This window comes from Phalaenopsis equestris, unplaced genomic scaffold (assembly GCF_001263595.1).
Source record: "Phalaenopsis equestris unplaced genomic scaffold, ASM126359v1 Scaffold000024, whole genome shotgun sequence".
In the NCBI taxonomy this organism is placed as follows: Eukaryota; Viridiplantae; Streptophyta; class Magnoliopsida; order Asparagales; family Orchidaceae; genus Phalaenopsis; species Phalaenopsis equestris.
This window is the reverse complement of record NW_018164466.1, coordinates 1148118-1165173: the sequence shown is the minus strand read 5'-3', so window position 1 is coordinate 1165173 and position 17056 is coordinate 1148118. Positions and strand designations below refer to the sequence as shown.

General features: G+C 33.5%; 1 protein-coding gene across 3 annotated transcripts; it reads left to right on the top strand.

Moving 5' to 3' along the window:
• Positions 1-15: 15 nt before the first annotated feature.
• LOC110018538 (N-glycosylase/DNA lyase OGG1) lies at positions 16-15060 on the top strand (the record flags this gene model as incomplete). Of its 3 annotated transcripts, none has more annotated exon segments than XR_002293360.1 (4): positions 16-751; positions 3504-3714; positions 10483-10881; positions 14724-15060. XR_002293360.1 is itself a non-coding variant. In XM_020715879.1 (3 exon segments), coding segments are annotated over 3 exon segments (1187 nt in total), but the record flags the coding sequence as incomplete, so codon positions are not given.
• Between the last annotated feature and the right edge of the window lie 1996 nt (positions 15061-17056).

Sequence of the window (17056 nt, the reverse complement as noted above, 5' to 3'; positions counted from 1 at the left end):
GCCCTTTCTGCCCAGTCATGAGTCAGCGGCGGCGGCTGAAGACGACGCCGCCGCCTACTCCGGTGAACTTCTCCATTACTCCTCTTTCACCTTTGCATCCTACAACACCTCCAAAGGAAGAATCCAGCTCCTCAACCTCCTTCCGCTCTCGAACTCAAAGATCTCTTACCCCTTCTCTTCTAGACTTGGCAGCCCTTGACGATGGGGACTGGCACACCCTTGGCCTCTCGAGATCGGAGCTATCACTTCTCCACACTCTCCCCACCGGTCAGACATTTCGTTGGCGTCGAACCGGACCCTCCCAGTTCACCGGTGTCGTTGGTCCCTACCTCCTGTCTCTCAAGCACGCCGATGGAGATGATGATCCTTCTGGTCGCATCCACTTCTTTCTCCACAATTCGTCAGACGCTGCTTCCACGCGGGCTGCGCTGAGTGACTATCTTAACGTCGAGATCTCCCTCACCGCTCTGTGGCGAGGTTTTTCTGCGGCGGATCCGCGGTTTGATGAGATAGCTCGACGATTCGATGGCGGGGCCCGTGTTCTGCGACAGGATCCGGTGGAGTGCGTTTTTCAGTTCCTCTGCTCTTCGAACAATAACATTGCGAGGATTGAGAAGATGGTCGGGGTTCTGTCTTCGTTTGGCGAGCATTTAGGGACGGTTGGTGGGTTTCATTTCCATGAGTTTCCCACACTTGAGAGGCTTTCTGCTGTCACCGAGCAACAGCTCAGAGAAGCTGGATTTGGTTATAGGTATGCTCTTTTCAGGGGCCTGACTTTGATTCTTGATCATCTAGTTTTTGTATTTATGATGAATTCACAAATGTAAATTTCAAAAGGGAAAAAAAAAGAAAAAAAAGAGGAATAGTTACATACAGAGAATGATTATTTTGAACTACAGAACCGATGCATTTACGGGTGCCACGATCAAACCATTGAGAATTTGATAAAAAGGATAAATATGGGTTGGGGTTTGTTCATAAATTTTGGTATTTAAGTGAGAATTTGAAAAAAAAATGGATGAAAGATAGTTGCAAATAGCAATGTTTCAGGTGCCCGTATGTATTGCCTAAAAAAAAAAGTTAATTTGCTGATTCTGTTCTGATATTTTGAGTCATAGGGAGAACCAATTTGACCAACTTTCAAATCCACGGCTTTATTTTTTTCATACTGACCGGCAAGATTTAGTTTAAATCCAGGTTAAATCCTGCTCTAAATCTGTTACCAGACAGAACCTCAGTATTAGTTTATTTGGGTGTCATGAAGGAAGAGGAAATATGTAGTTTAGTCTGTCAGAACTAAAAGTGGTGACTGATTTATAAGAGTTTTGGCATCTAATTAAGCTTATATTTTTCATAGATTGGACGTCTTTAAAACTAAAACAACCAAAGCCTTGTTGGGAACTTTGCTTATGTTTTTCGATCTGCTGTGTTCTGCACATGACGTGTTAAAAATTATGTAATTGGTTTCGAATCATTATGTTAGCAACTGTTACCATGATTACCACACCATCTGGTAATATAAAATTGACCACAATTTCTTAATATCAGTTGCATTTGGAGCCATGATGCCATATGAATGTTACCCTAAAGATATTTTCCATCCATGGCATGGCATGGCATGTTGCCTTGTTAAATTGATTGACTTGCCTTGTTTTCGTGGTTGTATGTTGTTTGTGTTTCAATGGTGCCATAATTTTTAAAGTTGCTATTTTTCCTGTTTTTGCAGTTTGCTTAGTACATTCAGAGACTTGACATATCCACATTAGAGATAAAAGAAATGATAAAGGCGTATCTTCATGATACAAATTTAAGTCTATTAGGAGCCACCTCCTATAGTACTTGTAGGGGATGCTATTGCACTCGTTGCTGTTAAAGATATAAAAAATGATAAAGGTGTATCTTCATGATACAAATAGTAAATGTTGTGTATTTATGATAAATGATGGTAAAGCTTTTGACGGTGCTTCTAAGCTCTAATATGACTTCTATAATTAAAAGAAAAAGGGAAATGAAAATGGATAATTGATTAGTTTTAAAGAAAAGTAAAGTGATAAAATGATAAATACATATTTTGTATGTAAAACTTCATTATTTGATCAGAATGCTAATTTGAGAAATCATGTTAGGCATTTGCATAATATTTAATGCATGCTACTTAATTATTCTTTCAGGAAAAGATCCTCTAGATAGAAATTTCTAATAGGAAAGTGTTTTATTGCAGGACGAGAGGGAGTGTAGAAGATAGGTAGTGATTTGTTTATTTTTATGTTATATCACTTTTATTGTATTATTGGTATTACTGTAGTAGACTATATGATATTATGTGTTTTTTTAGAGGATCGCTTTCATGTGTGCTATGGATTTAGTGGCTCTTTTCTATATGAATGTTATTATAGATTAATATTAATGTTTAGAAATGTCTTTCACCGTCTGATCGTCCAAACCTGACTTAATTAGTTTAAAGTTCTCGGACTGGGTCGTGACAAAGCCTAACAATTGTTTAATACAAAAGCACATGAATCTTGTAGCTAAAATAAACTAAAAACTACATGTTGATTATGAACTATGGTCATCACTAGCTGGAGTCACTATTGACTTGATTGAATGTTTTTGAGTAGCTTTGAGCTTGGACGGATATGCTTAGTTATTCTGCAGGCCAACTATGTTTACAGGCAATTTCATCATGAACCTGACTATTATGATATGGAGGAGTACATATAATGCTTGGTGGGTTCATTATAACGAGTGCATTATAATTGACGAGTACCATGCAGCTTTGAAGTTTTCATGGTGCCTCTAACAAGTTCAATGTAAATCCGATGAGTTCTTCATAAGCTTAGTTCCTCAGATCTAACTGATTTGAACAGATCTTCATGATATTTGGGTGCATGGTTGACTTGAATGATAAATTGTTTGATAGATAATGGACAGTTATATGATTTCTCATTTCATAATTGGCTGATGACATGTATATTATTTAAATTGACTCTTTTCATTTTTTAGAGTGCATCACACTTCTTATCCCATAATGTATGAAATAAATTTTCATTAAGAAATCAAAGGAGAAACTAAGGTTTCCTCATTGCAATGGAGTTCTTTGTGTTCTCAGTTTTTCGTGGGAGCAGATGATGGTAATTAAATTTGGCTTGCTCAGATTTTTCATATTTGACAGCTACAAAGAAGTTATAAAAAAAATTGTTGTATTTGCTGATGTGATATCGTCTCCAAATAGCTAAGTGCTGATTATCATAACCATGAATTGTGATAAATAAAAAAAAAATTGTCATCTTTAGAGTCCTTTACCAAAAAAAAGGTCCAGTTTATTGAATTACTGAATACACATTAATTTTAGTTTTTAAAACAAGTGGATGTAAACCTTTTTTTTTTTAAAGCAACTTATGGTGTTTTTTGGCAACTTGGCATATTGTGATATCTTCCTTCTAAAAGCATTTGTATTCTGTACTGCATTTCCAAGTCTTGACTGTTAAATGTCTTGCAAACAGAGCAAAGTATATTGTTGGTGCGGTCAAAGCTTTACAAGCAAAGCCTGGCGGGGGTGTGGAATGGCTTGCTTCTCTCCGCAGCTTGGATCTACATGATGTGTTAGATGCTCTTTGTTCCCTGCCTGGAGTTGGACCAAAAGTTGCTGCCTGTATTGCTCTGTTTTCTCTTGATCAGCATCATGCAATTCCAGTTGATACTCATGTGTGGCAGGTAAATGCCCTACAAAACATTTTAATTGAGCAAAATGCCAAATAGTCCCCTGAATATTGACATAGGATCATTTTAGACTCGATTCGAGTCTATAAAAGTGCCAAATTACTCCACCAAACTCTTTTATTATGAGCTGAAATGGTCTTTAGCAAGAACTATTTTAGCCCCCCTTAACAGATTGGGGGAGTAAATTAGCATTTTTATAGCTCTGGGATTAAAATGTCCTCTTAAAAGGAGTTAGGGGACCACTTCGACACTTTTCTTTATTTTAATTATAGTTAGAGTTTCATGTTATATGGGTTCATGTCAATTAGGTTTAGTCTGCATTTGATTAAGGTCTGAGGGAGTATATGAAGGGGGGTGGAAGTTGTTGCCTAAGTTTGTTGCTATATAAAGAGAGAGAGAGAGAAATAAAATAAACAAAAAAGCCTTTTAATTTCTTTTAGCCCATAATGTCGGAACTGCTTATGACTTTCTTTGTTAGAAAACTCACAATCGAGCCCCTTTGCTTTCTAATTGACATGCATCTGAAAGCTCTAGTGCTCGTCTCTATCTGTTATAGTCGTGACTAGGGCTAGCTGGGAAAGCATTGATGGGATCGCATTGTACATAAACTTTCAAAATTCCCATCTTTCTCTCCTGTGCATCTCCATTGCGATATAGTTGCGACTAAAGCTAGCGGGAAGAGCAACGATGGGATTGTTGCATATGGAGACCTCCGAAACTCTCGCTGAAGCCTCTACCTGCCCTGTTCATCTGCATCACTCACGATAACTCATGACTAAGGTTTGTGGGAAAGGAAATGACGAGATCGCACTGGATCAAGATCTTCTACGCCCTTCGCTAGAGTATCAACAATGGGATCGCTGCAGACGAAGCTTCTGAAAATCTTCAAGACTTTTTCTGGAAAAGCAACCACGGGATCACACCATATGAAGGTCTCCAAAACTCTTTACGTGCCCTTTTGAGAAAGGCAATTGCTAAATCGCTGCGCACTAGCCCTCCGAAACTACTTCAAGTTCGAATGACAGAATTGATCCTCTTCTTCATCTACCTGTGCCGCACCCCTTGTCTCTTCCATATAGGTGTGACGCCTGCCTTATTTTCTCTCAAATTCTATTAGCAATCTCTTATCCCAAATATTTATTATTTTCCTCAAATTTCTCCTCGCCTCTCATCTCGTGCTTACCCAATTTGAGCCTCATAAACCCGTAATAACCAAAAGCCTTGTTCAAATTAACCTGGTCTCTATCCATTTCATATATATATATATATATAGAGAGAGAGAGAGAGAGAATTGAGTAGTAATTTATTGGCTTATAGATCTTTTTTCACAGTCATCATCACCACCTCCCAAGTAAAGGTACTAATGCAAGAAAATTGCGCTAAAATCATTTTCATGCATGTTAAGCGGATACTCACATGCGACTTATAGACCGGTGGATTAGACGGGTGGATTAGATGCTTTTAGAGAGGACGACACGATGAGGCAACCAAAATTTCTCAGATAGTTGGGCATGCTAGGCACCCAAATGTAATCCCATAAGAGAGGACGACACGATGAGGCAGCCAAAATTTCTTATGATTTGGACTCGCAAAAATAATTTAAATTTAGACCGTTAAGTGTTGAAAATCACTTGAAGAATTAGAATTTTAGATTTCTAAAAATGACTTAAATTTTGGACTATTTGGACTATTGGACATTAATATCGATAAATAAAAATATAAATCGAAAAATGAATATTTAAAATAAAATGCATATTAAGTCCAACAAAATATAATGATGAAATTTGAATACTAAAATAATTAATCATAGGATTCAATAGATCATTCAAAAATTTGAATGAAATTTTTAATTGTGTCCTTTTAAAAATTCAACTTATTAAAGACAAAGGTCTAACATTAAACGTCAAATAATTTTGCCACCCAATCTGCATCTATAATTCACAAATTGACAAAATGTTGTCTTTTGAAAAAATCAAAATATGATTTCATGCATGTATTAACATATAAATTGTCAAAGATTTTGAATGATTTTCGTCACCAAATTTGTTATACATCTACTAGCGAACAGAAGACGGATCTTTTTAAAGCTCAAAATGAAACTTTGTGTGTGATCCATACATGCATTTCAAATTCTAAATGATTTTTAAAATCCAACATTTGTGGTTCAAGGATTTTCTAACTCTTGTGTAAGTATTTTAAAGTATGCATTTGCATCTTATGAAAGCTTCAAATATCATATCATGCTTTGCAAGATTATAAAATATTATGTAATCGCTCCTTGCAAATGTATTAAGCATCATGCTATAATACATTGAATAACAAAATACTAGAATCACATGCGTACCATTCTTGATATAAAATGTATAATATATGTATGTTAAAATGTGTGCATAATCTCAATTTTATATATCCGCAGGGCCACCTTGTCTCTAAGGCACTTAACTAGTATTATCTTTCTCATTTTATGACTGAAGTCGACGAGCCTAGTAATTTCAATAATATCCAAATCACATACATAAAACTTTTTAGTCCAATTCACATAGTTCGATCATCCTGCTCTTCAGGAGTGGGGTTGGCAAAACTAATAGTTTAAAGATTTTAGACTAATAAAACCCAAATCATGATGATGGTCGTGTTGATTAAAAATATCACATTGAGGGATCAACTTTTAAAACTATCAAGATTGTCAAATTAAAATTTTTGAAGCAACTAAATCAAAATATTAAAGTTAAAATGAAACACTTAAGAAACTTATAAAAAAATTCATTCATCATCTACAAAGTTTGTCGGAGGTGACAAATTTTCGATTGACTTGAGCTCAAAAAGAGTGAATGTTATATTATGTTTCATTATATTCACACTCAAAAAAGTTTCACCTGTAAACCCGAATTCTCTATTTGTATGGTTTGGTCCAAAGGTTACATAGAAAGTAGCAATCACGACTAGAGCCCTCTAACTTGGTGGTTTTGTTGTCAAATGACACTATTATATTAAGGTTACAATCACAAACGTATGTTTGCAAAGAGTTTTTTTACCCTAGGAAGTAGCAAACTCTAATGGTCATGTTGATTAAAAATATGACATTGAGGGATCAACTTTTAAAACTAATCAAGATTTTCAAATTAAAATTTTCAGAACAACTAAATCAAAATATTAAAGTTAAAATTAATCACTTAAAAGCTTAAAGCAAAATCCATTCATCATCCACAAAGTTTGTTGGGGGTGACAAATTTTCGATTGACTTTAGCTCAAAAAGTGTGAATGTTCCATCGTGAATCACTACATTCACATTCAAAAAAATCTCACACTAGTAAAGATGTGGCCATCCTCTATTCGTATGGTTTGGCCCAAAGGCTACTTAGAAAGTAGCAATTATGACTAGAACCCTCTGACTCGGTGGTTTGCCACTAAATGACACTATTATATTAAGATCACGACTTTAAACTGTATGTTTGCAAAACTTTGTTTTTTAACTCTTTGAGTTATGAATCATAAGGTACATTGATTGACTTAAAAATTTTTGTTAGTTAAGTTCGAATTAAAATTTTTTCCTTTAGACATACATCCACCCCAGATTTATAAGGTTCCATTGGACGATGCAATCCGTGGTTATTGACAAAGATTTTTATATCAAGTTGGGTTGACTATCTCCTCTAAGAAGACGAGGGACTACGATGATCCGGAACAATGTAACCATGGGATCTTAACCAAGTTTGTTATCATTTCCTCCACCATCCGAGTCAAGGGATCTTTGAACAAAACAACCCATGATTATTGATAAAGATTTTTATATTAGGTCGGGTTAACTACCTCCTCCGACTAAGTAAACAAGAGATCACAAGACCCGGGACGACGAAACAATGTGATCTTGATCGAGTTCGTCATCATTTCCCCCACGAGCCAATTTAAGCTCAAGATGATAAATTTTATAATTCAAACCCTAAATTTGTGGTTAGTTTATGCTGAATATTCAATGTTCAATGACTAGCCTTAATCGAAAGTGTTATCCTGTTGTCAGGAGGGGTAATTAGTCATAGGGTCTTGCGCTTATGGGAAACCTTGAATACCAGATCAAAAAGTCCTTGCAAAATGAGATTGAAATCCTTAGAACTAGTATTTTCTACAATCCAATCTGCCTTCCGAATCTTCAACCAGGACACCAAATGCAAAGCTCTCACACAATACGAGAGTCTAGGGTGTTGAATTTTTGTAGCCCACAAAGGGGAGAGGGATGGTAGAGGAGGAACGATGTGAAGGACTAAGCCGAAGTTCAGGCGATGAGGGTGTGAAAAGTTTACCAGTATGGGTTTACTTTAAGTGTTGTCGAAGACGACAAGTTTTACTAGTTTGGTTTTTGATCAAGTACTGAGCAAGGTCATTTTAGTCCCATAGTCTAGAAATATGTCAATTTAGTTACAAGTGTCTTTTCATATAAGATAAAATAATCCTCAAAGAGAACTTTTTCAGCCTCAATTTAAAGACTAAGGGACTAATTTGACACTTTTATAAACTCTGAGACCAAAATGACCTCATATAAATAGTCAGGAGACTAAGTTGACACTTTACTCGGCTAGAAACAGAACTGGGAGGGAACTGTGAGAATTTGTTAATGAATGATGAGAAAGATAACAGCGTATGTTCCCAAGGGAGTTCATTAATAATGCTGTAGATGGGGTTTAGGCCTTTGATAGACGGTTTTATGAGGCCCAAACGTCAGAGTAAGAGAAATTTGCCTGGTTTAGTTGTGTGTTATGAACCTCTAAATTTTGTAGAAATTCATTAATTTAAGGTAGATGGTTACAGTATCATATATTTTTGCTTGAATTACTTGCGTCCCCTTAAGATTTGAGACACTTTATTTGTAGGTCTACGTCCTCAAGTTGTTTGTGAAAACTACTACTTAGCTATTAAAATTATAACATTTTCTTTATATGGAAACTTGCTATCAATTGAACAACCCATCTGTACAAATATACAATACTTTTGCGAGCGCAATTTGCATATAAATATATATGTATATATATATGCCTTATATATGCACCTGTGTGCGTGTGTATTATCTACTCTATACTGTGCATGATAGGATTTGTTGTAATTCAAACCAAATATATTGGCAATAACTTTCAAGGCTCTTACTGACCAAATTAGTCGAAACCCATAAATATATGTATGTCTGCGTGTCAGTGTGTGAGATGAATGAAAGATTTTTCTTTTTTACCAATCTAAAAGAATGGACTTCTAAAGAAAGCCTCCAGTTTTTTCTTTATGATAAAAAAGTTGCCCCAATTTTTTTTCTTTGACCAAAGTTAACCCTATTACAACCACAGTTAATCTCCAAAGAACATGGGTTAATGTAGCCATATCTTAATATTTGCTCGCATCTATACTATTATCTAAAAGGGGTTGAAACTCCATCAAATAAAGATCTCATTTATCTGAAATTTGTTGAGAAATACCTGCATGACGTACATTGATCTTATGTTTAAATATAAGCAAGAATGATTTATATAAAAACTTTATGTTTTTATATTTTAATTCACTATCGTTTTTCAAGCTGTTAAATGATCAATAACCAATCCTAAATGTAGCCTTATTTTGCTCATTAACATTTTAAGAAGTATAAAAATCCACTTACATTTTGTGTGTTTGCTATTTATTTTTCTATTATTTATAAATAATATATTTCAAGCAAATAACTTGTACTCGGTTCTCGTGAACACTTGCTATTATATATAAAGGTAAATCCTTTCTGCTATGGAAATGCATGACTGTACATGATTCTTTGAAATGTTCAGATCACTCATCGACCTTATAAATATGAAACTAATGCTGGACGTGGAGAACGACACAACATGAACATCGTGGCAAAATGTTGGAAATGACACTTTTATCAAAAAATATTTAATACTAAATTTACTAGAGTATGCATGAAAATTTACCATGTGTAGCATTTGAAAGCATATAGAATTAGTTAGCTTGAAATTTAGGAATTAATTTTGCTGTGAATGATGTGTGGGCGATGGGACTGATATTCTAATTTAAAGATATATTTGTGATATAACTAGGTTGAGTGATAGAGGCATTTCATTTCCATCTGAAATATATCTTGGCCACAGTTGAGAGGATCAAGGAATGAGTTTAGGAGTGAGTCACAAAATGGTGTGGTCAAGGTATCGAGTCTCTGTAATGTCTCAACTCACAATTCTAACCCCAATATGCGGAAAACAAATATGGTTTTCCAGTTTTTATGATTTTTTTTTTTCATTCTTACTCTTTTATTATTTTATTCGACCAACTTTGTAATAAATCGTTTACCATGTATGATCAGGTGTTTTTTTGTTTTATGTTTAATATTCTCCTATTGTTATTCATCACTAATCATAATAACTCAGAATTCTTGTTGGGAGTCATTTACATTTCCTTGTATACCTCTAAGAATCTAAATTAGTCCAGTTCATTATTCATCGTTCCTCATTATTTTTTGGAAGATTTAAATACATACCCCTCAATTCCTTTGTATTTACATATCTAACACCTAAACTTCAATATATATATATATATATTCTTAAATATGCATGAAAATATATATTTCACTTTTTAAAAGTTAAAATGGTGGTATTTTTTTGTTATATGAAAGATTTGAGTCGTATAAATGTAAAATGTAAAGTTTGGTGTTAGATTGTAAATATGTTGGAATGTATGTATGTAAATACCTCTTATTTTTTTAACATGAAAATGCTTTTAACGGTAGTATGCGCACAGATCGCTACACGCTACTTCATACCAGAGCTTTCTGGCACCCAACTGACTCCAAAGCTTTGCGCTCGTGTGGCGGATATATTCATTGCAAGGTTTGGAAAATATGCTGGTTGGGCGCAGAATGTATTGTTCATTGGTGATTTACCTTCTCAGAAGGCACTTCTACCAGCACAGTTGTTGGCTAATAAAAAATCAAAATCTGCTAAGAGGAAGCGTAGCAACAGAAAATTTAAACTTGAGTAACTCGAAATTATGCTTGAAAGCTTCACTTAGCCAACTCCTGAAGCCAAATTTTCCTTTTCTGAAGTAGATCAATATTCTTGAGAGCTGAAGGGGTACTTAAATAAGCATCTGCGGCTTTCCAATGCAGCTTCTCAATTATTTAATTTTTCTATTTTCCAGGTATGGCCTTATAATGAATCAACCTCTAAATCTCTATCTGCAAAGTCCTAATTGTTGTGATCGAATCTTATTTTTAGCAGTATGCAGGATAATAATTTTTTGTTAGGGTGAGAAAATAGCGGGAAATTTACATACATACCACACAATTGTTATGCATTTACATATCTAACATCTAATGCTTAATATTTGCATTTAAAACGTCTTAGTTTTTAACATCTATTCATGAAGAAATGTATCTCACTTTTAAAAAGTTTGTGCTTGTGATATTTTTGATGTGATGTGAAAGATTTGAGTGTTATGCTTGTAAATATCAAAGATTTGAGTGTTATGCTTGTAAATATGAAAGCTTAGGCGTTAGAGATATGTAAATTTATAAGAATTTCATGGTATTTATCTAAATGCTCACCAAAACAATTGAACCATACACGGTGTTTTCCATCAGTTTTATGTAATTACCCAAAAACTTGGATTGATAATGTAATGCTGATACTTATTTGGGTCATTTTCATACATGCCACACAATTCCTACCTATTTAAATATCTAACATCTAACTTTAATATTTATATTGATAACATTCAAATCTTTAACATCACATCAACCATAACTCTTTACTAATCTTTCAAAAGTCAATTGCGCCTTTATATGTGTATATTTATAGCACTAAGATGTTATAAATGTAAATATCAAACTTTAGATGTTAGATATGTAAATCTATAAGAATTGTGTGGCGCATATGTAAGCTTACCTACTTATTTTTAGGAATTCTTGACCCAAAATTTTCCCATGGGTCATCTGCTTCATTGGAATTTTGCGTGGATGCTTGGCTGACAGTTTATTCATTGTTTTCTTCAACTATTCATATATTTAGGTGCATTATTTCTTCTTCAGAACCAGCTTCAGCACCAGTCACCTTTGAATACTGAAGAGAAAATGAAGATGAAGATGAAAGGAATTAAGAATTGCTTATTATAATTAGGGATTGATCAATTTTCATATGCCACCCTGTTCATAGATTTGCAATATTTTGCTCTAATTACTCATTTCAATTAATCAACTATTAGCTACTAAACAAATTGCTAGGGGATTCACATCAGTACGTTCTCTTTCACACCAAACTTACCTTCTAAAGCTTGATCTTCTTAGTTGCTCTAGGAGGCGGTGGCCATCTATTCAACCACAATCTCTTTGGCAGTATGAGTTTGAGCTTGCGTGCTATGGTAGTAATGGGTTGTTTGGCTGCGCATTTGATAGGATTTACGTTCTATTTATGGATTTAGTGTAAATCAACCCAAATAGTTAAATGTATGCATGCTAAGGGTCTGTTTGGGGTAGTTGCAGTTGTTTGAAGAAACAACTGTGAAACTGTTACAGTAGAAGCTGGTGTTTGAAAAAATTGTGGCGACTAGTGCATTTTTTTTTCAAAGAGATAGATCACAACTTTCTAGCAACCCACCATGCTTAGTGTATTTTTGGGGCAGTTACGACTGTTTGAAGAAGCAATTGTGAAGCTGCTGCAGAAGAAACTGCTTTTCAAAAGCTGTGTTGGCTATGACAAATATATTTTATTTTAAATAAGTTGGATTGCGGCTTTATGGTAGCCACCACACTTTCGGTTGAGAAAACAGCTTTCTACCATAGAAATTTCTAAAAAACAACATGAAAGTAGTTCCCCAAATAGAATCGTGATGGTGGTTTGAAAAGCAAAACAATCAGAAAGTTGTGCCAAATAGACCTTTAGTTAGGTAAGGTTGTAAAATGCAACTTTTTGCTTCAATCTTTTGAAAAGCAAACAAAAGAGTGGTGTGGCGTCACACCTTTGCCCCAAACTCACCCTAAATTTGGCGATGATTAAATCCAACATTCTTCTTTTTTTACTTGTAAATCTGGATTCACTATATCCAACATTCCATAGATTTGATAAATCCATATTACAAGATTTACGAAATCTTATTCAAGTTAAACCTTGCTTGCAGCCAAACTATATGTTAAGGATGTCACTAGAGAGAATGTTCAAACTGGCAGTTTATAAAAGCTTCAACTACCTTGATGATTGTTAATGTGACTTCTGTTTGTCTAACCACAATTCAATTATGATAACATTACGTTGGCTGTGTGGCTTCAACTTTTTGTACATCTAACTCATCTACAATCTCTTCAAACATATCAAAAAAAAAAAAAAATGGTTGATGATTTCAAGTGAATGTTTTATGATCGATGGAGGGCTAAGACGATGATGTTTTGCTTGAAAGAATTCTAATAACTTGTTAGCATTTGTTCAAGGACATCTATTGATTATAGTATTTTCACATCTTACTACCCATCAAATTCATAGAAAGCATACTTAATGAAGTGGAGATTTAAGAAACATTTTAACAGCTAAAAATGTATTGTTTCGATTAATATTTGTTCATTAATAAATTTATCAGAACATCTAAGTTCAATAATATATATTACGTTATCCACCGCAATGAAATTAGAATTTAGTTGCTGAAATAATCTCTCAAATAAAAAAAAAATCACATTTCAGTTACTGATGCTTCTTTTGATTATGCACAGCTAATAATATAAATATTAAAAATTGATAGATATATGTTTGCAAAAAACAAATTTAGTTGGTGAAATCCACCAAGTATAAATAATGAGACCTGGACAAGAACATGACTACATGAGCTAAAAAAAAGGTCAACTCTAAATGTGGATATTATACTATAACAATTATAGATGTCATAAAAAAAAAGATTTGTCTATCATGATTATTAAGTAAAAAAAATGTACTTTAGATAACAATGGAGTTCAAAAAAATTTATGTACAACTGGTGATTATTATGTTCAAATGTCATAATATCCACTTATGAGCATATTATGCATACATATTCATATAAAATCAATTTAACTATTTATCCTGAAAGTGGGAAATGTAAGCATTAATTTCATAGAAAATTTAATTATTTCTACAAGGAGTCATCAGATTTTGATCCAGTTGGCCAATATCCTGATACATACATCATCAATGTAAGCATGTTTTATGTAAATTTTAATCATATTAAAAGTAGCATAATGAAAATTTAATCATTATTATAGTCAAAATCTGTTTTATATAAACATGGTTCATGGTTTCCACAAGTCGTCAAGTATTTCTCAATATATCATAATTTGCATATGTTGTAGGTATTGCTCAATACTCATGCAGAATTTTCTTAGAAACTTTACAGTAAAGTATATCATCAACAATCAAAACATACAATCAAGTATCAAGAGATACAATTTCTAACAATAAAGGATATGCTAAAAGGCCGTTTATCAGAGAGAGGTCACCAGTTAATTGCACATTCATTATATTTCACATCAACATATTAATGGCAGAGCTAAAGAATTAAAAACATTCTTAAAATTGATGATTTTAAAAAGTTAATCTAATTCATACTTTATTTTTTATCCCAATTATTTTTTGGGATTTATCATCAATAAGACAATGTGATGAAGCACCCTAGAAATATTATGAGATCATAATGGGTTCATCTTAAATATAAATCAAGAACTAGGTTAGAGCATATTGTGCTATAGAAGTAAATGCTTACATTTAAGAAATAACAACAGAATGTTAAATTTTTTGAGTCCCTCACTTTAAATCCTTATCATTGCATTCAATAAATCTTTTTATATAAGTATATAGCTGAAAGCCCTTGTGCCTGAATGAAGTCGAATAGCTAGATTGCTCGTCTAGCCGGCTAGATAGTTCGGCTAGGTCAATTTGTTCGATTGAATCAATTAAGAAGTTATGCTCTATAGCTTGCTTATAATGATTAACGGGCTGAATTGAAATCACACAATCACTTGTCAGGAATGCTCAACTTGCTCCACAACATAGTTGCAAAACTACTCCTGACATCAACTCACCAAAGAAGATCAACTTGCTCCATAGCCGAGCTGATTTATAGAAGGGTTACCCGATAATTAGTTTTTTGAAAGGCATTTTTATAAGGAGAAATCTGCAATGCAAGACATTATCAAGATATTAATTATAATGCCATGCCAGAAGAAGGCAGAGAGTTAGATTGAGGAATTCTTGATATTTGTGTGTAATGAGTACTTGATTTGTAACAGTAAGTTAGTCTCTCTATGAATGGAAGTATTATTGTTAAATAGAGGATGTCCCCATATATTAAAAGACCAATTTTTTTCTTATTTTTTTTCTATTATTAGCTTACAGTGTTTCTTATTCTGCTCTTTTCCTTATGGTGTAAATTCACAGACAAATCAAATTATAACAATCAACTACTCAGTGTATTGGGTTCTTTTTTTAGTCGTTATAAGACTACAAATGTTTATGGCGAACAATTACTTGTAAAAAATCTGATTTACAGTTAAATTCTATTGTATAGTTCAACTCAAATTTTGTTCTAAACCACCTATAATGTATTCCTACTAAAATTTAGCTAAAAAAAGAGTCAAGCAAATAGAAAGCAAATGGCATTCTCGCACATAGATAGAAGAACGTTTGAACAATCTTAGGTTTAGAGCAGTGACGAGTGCCATTGGAGTAGTTTTTTTAAATTTTGCTTATGAAATTATGTGATGAATGTGAGGGAAATGACTCTGAATAATGGGTATAAACATATGAAAGTGTTTGGTAGGCTTACAGTTCAGTCACCAATTCTATTGCTCTCTGTCACATGCAGTGAAAAAAAGTGAAGAAACAATGAATGGTGAGTGGAGAGTATTGACATCATCATAAGTTAGTTGTTGTTATTGGTTAATAGGGAAAAACACTAGAGGTCGGGTGATGATGGATGACCATATGCATTCTCTTTGTAAAAAAGCAAATTGGGTTTGACGTTGATAGCTTATGGAGGTCGGGTGTTGTGATCTTTGACAAGCATCGTGTAGTTGTCAAGAAGATTAGAAATTCAATGACAAAATGTCAATGAAGTTGTTTTCTTTGAAGGAGAAGAGATCAAGGCAATTGAGAAGATGTGCATTGGATGTCAGTATTTGATGGATATTGAATGCTGATCGTTAACGATGTTGTGTGAAAAATCAATATGGATCATTGAATTTTGAGCGATGATGGCAAGCATGTTGGTCGTCGTCTTAAGTTGAGTTACTAAGAAGGTGAGCCTAAGATGTTTGTAGCTCAGGAACATCATAGTTGGTTGGCATCAGATGAAAACTAAAGAATGTTATAAGTTGGGCGATCGTGGGCAATTATCTTTTTTATTTTTAGTAAAAAAAGTTATTAGAATGATAGACATTTAACATCGATGGCGTACGTTAGATATCAACATTTCACATATGCTATGTTGTTGTCTATAAAAAGCATAAGAAGTTCATTGATGGTTGGCATTGAGCCACAAAATATGATAGGTAGCAATATGGATCGACTTATGACCTTAGACATTAAATGGCAATAGGTGTCGATTTTAATTAATGATTAACATTGGATTATAAGTACGTTAGGTGAGAGTCGACATAGCTCTAAAATTTTCGACAACTCTATATTTCTCTAGGTTAAAGATTATTTTCTAAGAGTTTAGAATTATAATCTATATTTTTATATAGTTATGGAGTGATCATTTTGATGACGTCTATCATAATCCTTGATATTTCACCAAATGGTCAAAATGCGTCCATTTTGATTCATTCGATTACTGGACTGGACATTCTGGTGCTTCAATTAAAATTAAGTAAGTTGTGTGATCTTGTATTGTTATTAGATTCATCTCTTTGAGACACTTTTTTAACCATAATCACATAAAATTTTGAATGTCATTGACCCCTCGATTGATCTCGAAAAAGTTGTAATTATTCTTTTTAGTATTTGATTCGAACACATTTGATTTAGATACAAACTTTATTGGCATTGTTGTGTTGGTTACATTGTTGCTAACTGCCTTGATACTAAACTCGCTGAAAATGGATTCAAGATGATCTGAGAATCAGTTTTTTCAATTTCTAAACCTAACATTTGGGATTCTTTGAACTCAAAACATTCCTTTAAAATTCGCGTTTCATCGTTTTACATATATATATATATATATTAGTTATTTTATTTCAAAATTGATATGTTTTAATTGCAAGTTCTATGATAATTCTGTGATTTGAAAATTAATGCTGCAATTGTACATATGCCTAGGGGTATATATATATAATTTATTTATATATATATATATTAGT